The sequence below is a fragment of the Dendropsophus ebraccatus genome, chromosome 6, assembly GCF_027789765.1.
Source record: "Dendropsophus ebraccatus isolate aDenEbr1 chromosome 6, aDenEbr1.pat, whole genome shotgun sequence".
NCBI classification, from domain to species: domain Eukaryota; kingdom Metazoa; phylum Chordata; class Amphibia; order Anura; family Hylidae; genus Dendropsophus; species Dendropsophus ebraccatus.
The window spans coordinates 146,199,884-146,206,580 of record NC_091459.1 but is presented as its reverse complement, the minus strand read 5'-3'; the positions used below and the strand labels follow the sequence as shown (position 1 = coordinate 146,206,580).

Here is a 6,697-nt window from a genome sequence, read left to right as displayed (position 1 = left end):
CATAAAAGGTGGAGGGTATAGATGAGCAAAGCGCTTATCGAAGCGAAGCGCTTAGTTTGATCAGCGCACCACGCCGCCGGGCTTCCCGCGCTGCTCCGCGCACCACGCTGCTCCGCGCACCACGCTGCTCCCAGGATGCCAGAAAAAGCTGGATCTAATTCTGGAAAACTTTTCCCAGTTTCCCAGGATTGGATCCAGCTTTTCCATGGCACATGGAGTGGAGCGGCAGGGAGTGGAACATTGCTGAAATCCCGGCGCGTGGTGCGCGGAGCGCTGATCAAACTAAGCTATTCGCTTTGCTTAGATGAGCGCTTCGCTCATCTCCAGTGGAGGGTATTAGTGGCGTAAACCAGCTCCATGGAGGGTTCATTTACGCCTTCTCACCTTACCTGCTACTACAGGGGGGGCCATAAGGATAAAGATATTTTTCAGTACTCCTTGTCTACTATATACACAGTATCTTGGGTATTGTATTAAAGGTTATTACATTTTTGGAAAATTTTTGGAATCAATCATAATTCATGAAAGATTTTATAAATTAAATTTCTATATTACAGGGACATGAGCTGATGGTTATAGACAGTTTCAGGGCACTATTCTCTCCCGAGTCCGTCCTAGTGATGCCGGCTCCCTCGGCCTCATTGTGCTGAACGTTCTATGCTGGATATTGCTGGGTGTGCCAGTCCTCTGTGAGCAGCTGATCATACCCCCGTGCTGATCACATTAGGCAGACTACACTTGTCTTGTCCTCATGATTACGGGTCTCTGGCTATTCTAATAATTGTTTAATTTAATTGTTTGAAGAAACAATGGAAGTGCAGCAGGATACACGACTCCGAGCCCGAGGAGCTTAATGAATTCATGGAGGAAAGGGATTTGCTAATATACCTCTTACTCCGTAATATAAGTGAATAAACGGAGACTTTCCTGCAATCGGAAGGACAAATATAGAAGCAAAGAGGACAGTGATTTCCAATGACTCTATGTAGGGGAAACAGGGATGTTTAGAGGGGTATAAGGCAGTACACAAGGGGGCACATATAGAGGAGGCATTGTCCGGGTGATAGTGCTGGTTACAATGGTGGAAAATGTCCACTGCAGCTATAGAAGGGAGGAGTGAGCATACCTACTGCCCTTTTTACAGATGATGTCGGTGGAGAGTCGGGAGACCCCCATATATCATATTCTGTCTGATGGTTTCACTTTATTAGGTGTATGGGCACCTATTGTGTATACAGCATGAGATAAGGTGCAAATATACATATAATCTTACATCGGACCATACTATACTGTAGGCCTCACATCACACTACCTCTTACTCTTAGCGTAATAGTATTATACAGTCATATTTGCCAACATTGAAATCTAAAGGGGGTTTCCAAGATAAAACATTTATCCCCTATCCACAAGGTCTATGGGGCTGCCAGAGTTCGCCCAGTACATCGCTCCATTCTGAAGATAATGGAGGTTCCCAGCAGTGAGGCCTACGAGATCTGACACTTACCCCACACCTATTCTAAGTGTTCACTTGCAATAAGCTCCAGAACATCCCAATCCCCATATTGTCTGTGACCGTTCACAAAGTGGCCGTTTTTGTGAAAGGTCCATCAGGGCCTGTGTGAATGAGTGTCCAGGTGAACTGTCGGCAAGTATCATTAGGTTATTGGCGTCTATTGTAAAAACATCCAGGTCAAAGTTCACTCTTATGTACATAAACCATTGAGTAGTCAATGAGGACAAACCAAAACATGAAGTCCCGGTAGGTATGGGGGACGGAACCTTGGGGTGGTGAGACTCTGGGTCCCTGGTGATTATGAGACAATGACTATGTCTGTGGGTAAAAGTAGGTAGACCAATGATAAGACGCGAACAGGATGGTGGAGCTGCCACAACCAGAACTTCTCCAATCCTTCAATTATTTGGCCACTGATGATGCTCTTGGTCTGATGGACCCCACACCCACTTGTTACAGCCACCATACAGTACATCTGATTCATTCATCTCAGCATCGATAACACTACAACATATTGCATTATACGTCTATGGTATCAGTGTACGGTCCCCTCTAAAGCTAAAGCTCGTCCGCCTGAGAACCATGACATAGACGTCTCCCAACATAACATTTATGCTACCAAAATATAAAGGCATCCATGTTGTTAATAACTAAAAAAAAACACAAAAAACAACAACCAGTGATGTCACTAGAAGTCACGAGGATCTGATGACATCATTGGAGCAGAAGACCTCTCAAATTTATTAGACCTAATTCTATCAACAAATGTTGAGTTATAAAGCTAAAGTTAGGGTGAGGTTAATAGGGGTAGGGTATAAGGTTAGCTTAAGGTGTAGGGTTGGGGCTACAGTTAGGGGCTAGGTAAGGGGAAGGGAGGGGGTTACATTATAGGATAAGGTATAGGGGTAGGTTAAGGTGAAGTGTTGGTGTCACAGTATAGGGTAAGGTATAGGGCTAGGTTAAGGTGAAGGGTTGGTGTCACAGTATAGGGTAAGGTATAGGGCTAGGTTAAAGTAGAGGGTTAGGGTTACAGTATAGGTAGGGTATAGGGCTGGGTTAAGGGGAAGGGTTGGGGCTACAGTATAGGGTAGGGTATAGGGCTGGGTTAAGGGGAAGGGTTGGGGGCTACAGTATAGGATAAGGGGGCTAGGTTAAGGTATAGGGTTAGGATAAGGAGAAGTTAAGCTGACCATACACCTTCCATAACTGACAGCCCCCATCCTCTCCATACACAGAAATATTTGGCACAGCCAAGTGCTCCTGTGTTCTCTATGGAGAGGGTTAAGCCGCAGCCAGCGAGCTCTCCTAGAACAAGGGAATAGGCAATGACTTTCCATCACACCCGACCCCTATTTTCCCTGACAACATTCGAGAAAAATATAAGGTGTATGGGGACTTTAAGGGTTAAGATATAGTGTTAGGGGAAGGGATAGATTTATGGAGTAAGGAGGAAGGTTATGGTTTAGGTATAGGGTGAGGTCAAGGGTTTGGACTTTGATAATAGGTTACGACTGGGGTAATGTGTAGGGTTAGGAGAAGGGTTGAGGTAAGGTGTAGGTAAGGATAAAGATAAGGTTTGGGGTTATAGTGTAGGGCTATAAATAGGGTTCGGTATAAGGTATTTAAGGTTAAGGTGCATGATAACAAGGTTTATGGTCAGGACTAGGTACACTATAGGGTTAACCATTACTGACGGCAGGTAATATAACCACCGAGCTTTTTTAATGGATACTAAGACTTGATGTCCTCACTCTCTGTGGGCTTTATGGCTTCTGGTAACTATAACCGTATTTGTTGTTGCTGTGAAGGTTCCTCTGTCCCACAGAAATCTGCTTCAATGGCGAAAACATTTATGGTCCATGATACGATGGGCAGGACTATCCCCGAGGATACCTGGGGGCAAGTTCCCACCATAGGAACAGATTTCTATAGATATCTGAACAAGAAGGATCTTGATCCTTCCTGTTACCCCAAAAAACAAAGATTTATATCACTCATGGCCCAATGGTCTTGGACTCGCCAGATTTAGTCTCATTTAAGATATAAAAGACCAGCAAAGACCCTCAGCCTGGAATCTGAAAATGGCTACTCCATACTTGTCCAATATTTCAACCAGCGTCCAACCTAATCCACCAAGACCGGGATCATGAGGGAGACGTTAGATGAGAATAAGGAATCAATATTGTACAACGTGAAGCAGAACGATACCCTGTGATGACAATACAAAGGAACCTCCACAGACACAGAGAAGACAAACCCACCATTGGTGATACGGTGTATGGCCATTGTCTTGAGGTTAGTACCAACAAAATGTGCCTGTCCCTGACTACAGTTAAACCATAACCTAAAGATCAGACATGGTTTATAAACATTGCTATTTTTGGATTTTTTATTTTTTTTTGCACATCGCTCCATTATTATTATTCCATCTCTCCCTGAGAATCTCTTCCTATTCCTTAAGATTACAAATATCTACTTTTGGGTTAATAAAGTTGTGCGTACAGTGCCACTTAAGCTTCATGCCGGCGTCTGTTATCTAGAATCAAAAAGTTTTCAAAAAACATAACCTAAGTTTTTGTGTACAAAGATATGGCATTTGGTATGAATACAAAAGAGGTGTAATACTTATAGTACAAGTGGAAATAAGTTAGCCCTGGGATTGCTCTTATTGGACATAGAGAATACACATGCTACATGCGGGACAGCGGCATTTCAGGTGGACTGTTCTGTCGCAGGGCCGGAATATTCTGAGCGATGGGTAAAGATGGCTCAGCATTATAATTAGCATAGAGCAGACTTGCCAAACTGATTGGGTTCAGCAACGTTCTCCAAACCTGAGCGTTCTGCTTTTGACTCTCGGTGGCTGGAGAAGTTGGATGCCACCCTAATGAGTCCTAGAAAACATGGATACAGCCATAGGCCATAGACCATGTCCAACCCCTAGCAGGGCATCCAACTTCTCCAGCCACCCGAAATTAAATGCCAAGTACTTTGTTCGTATTTGGCAATGTTCTCCGAACCTGTTTGCTCAACACTAGTTATAATAAATAAAGGCAATCTGAATGTGCTTGACCGGAAATGGCCATCTGGGTTTCATTCATGGTTGATATTGACCCCTCGAAATGTTGCCCCTTGGGGGCAGATCCATGACATTTGTTTAAGGGACCTGATCTCTGATCTCAACATATTTTAGATAAATGGGTTCAGTCAACCATGAATGTTGGGAGAGCAGACCCATCAATAACGCTCAACCTAGAGGTCATAACTAGTTGAGCTCGGTTGCTGAACTGTTCGGGTTCGGCAACATTCTCCAAAGCCAAATGTTTGGCATTTGATTGGAGACATTGGTTGCTGCTCTAAGGCTGCCAGGAAACTGTGGATAGAGCCTATGGACTATGGCTGCATTTATGTTTTCCAGGACTCTCTTTGGTGGTATCCAACATCTCCAAACACTGGGCATTAAATGCCGAGCATTTGAGTCGAGTTCAGAGAACATTGCTGAACCAAAACAATTTGCCAACTTTGCTCAGTGCTAGTCATAACCTGTTGGTATCAATGATGTGTGAAATGGTGGTGGTGGTGGGGGTCATATATCAAATGAGTCATTTTGACCTTTTGGTGGCCATGATTAAAGACGCTCTACCCTTAAAGTTTTTCACAATTTGGACACAATTTTGGAAATGGTAAAGCTAGGTGTATATGACGCCATTCTCTTATTTTGGCACATAGAATTGGCGCAATGAGATGATATCTAAGCCATGGCACCTGGATTCTTCTAGTACTAGACTTTTTCTTTTTCTCATACGCTCTTTGATATATGAACCCCCCCCCATTGTTCGGCCCCAATCACCCGCAGCCTCTCCATGTGATGGGCTCCAATTTAAGAACATAAAGAGCGCTGTACGTCGGTGTGAACACTCAGCATTCAGTAGGCAATTTGTAAGAAAAGTCTATACTGTGGACCGATGAGGACTACACAGAACTTCTCCGCTTCATGAGTCCTCGAAATGCCGAGAGACTGTGCAGTCCTGTGGATACAGAACTGATGGCTGAATGTTGGTTGTTACAGATACATCCATTGGATGGCGTGCCCATGCATCTACCGGGGGAGTGGTTCTGCTCTACACAGGTGTCTGAGGTGGACAGGTCCCGAGGGATGATCATGGGGATGGAATACTGTAGTTTTTCCCTACTTTTATACCACAAGCAGGAGCACATGGACTGGAAGTGAAGAACCTCCGCATACACATTTCTAAAGCCACCTGTGGAAGAGCTGGAGTCGGTGGTGTGTATGCTGGAGGGCCCGTTCCTGTTCAGTAAAGCCCGATGTTCCGCATCCCGTTTCTCGTCCTCCGCGTTCATGGTCATGAATCGAAGAACCACCAAGTTGAGGAAAGCTCCTATGACCGTCAGTCCCATTAAGATGTACACAAAACTAAAGGCAACATACTGGGGCTTGTTTTGGAGAGCAGCGTCTTTCTGGAGGGCCACATAGTCTCCGAATCCGATAGTGGTGAGAGTTATGAAGCAGTAATAATAGGCATGGAAAAAGCTCCACTGCTCATAGTAGGAGAAAGCCGCAGCCCCGATGCACAGGGTGCTGATGCAGGAGAAGAAGCCGATGATGACCATGTTGGCCATAGATACGTCCGGCCGCCTCATTCGAAGGCACTTCTTGATACGGTACAGTAGATACCTGACGAAGGTGTTAATCCTCTCACCAAGGCTCTGGAACATGACCAAAGTGAGCGGGATTCCTAGAAGGGCGTAGAACATGCAGAAGACTTTGCCTCCGTCTGTGCTGGGAGCAGCATGTCCGTAACCTGGAGGAAACCAGAAACATTCAGTTAGAGATCAGCGTCACAGCAGGCTAACTCTCTGCAAAGGCTCAGTGATGGGTCTATCTATCTATCTATCTATCTAGGTAGAGGAGAAGTAGGAGCCGCACTTCTTAGTGGATGTAGCGGGTGCTGCAGGATGTAATTCCCTTGGCAGGAGGGATCCCCAGATACAAAACGAAAGTCCCAAGCACTCCAGCATAAGTGAAAGAAAGTAGTGGTTTATTGCAAAGTGCAAAAAAATACAGAGATGCAAAGTTTCAGTTCCCTCTCATGCTTGAGAAAGGTCTCGGGAAGAGACAGAAACGTTGCATGAATTTGTTTACTTTTATGGAATAAATACACT

The 6,697-nt window shown here is 44.8% G+C and overlaps 1 protein-coding gene across 1 annotated transcript in view; it reads right to left on the bottom strand.

Moving 5' to 3' along the window:
• Positions 1–201: 201 nt before the first annotated feature.
• The window catches only part of KCNK3 (potassium two pore domain channel subfamily K member 3), a 53,848-nt gene continuing 47,352 nt past the window's right edge, over positions 202–6,697 (bottom strand). Inside the window, exon 2 of the mRNA XM_069973175.1 lies at positions 202–6,336. Coding sequence (XP_069829276.1) covers positions 5,486–6,336 — 851 coding nt within the window. The 3' untranslated portion in view covers positions 202–5,485. The remainder of the gene's footprint in view (positions 6,337–6,697) is intronic.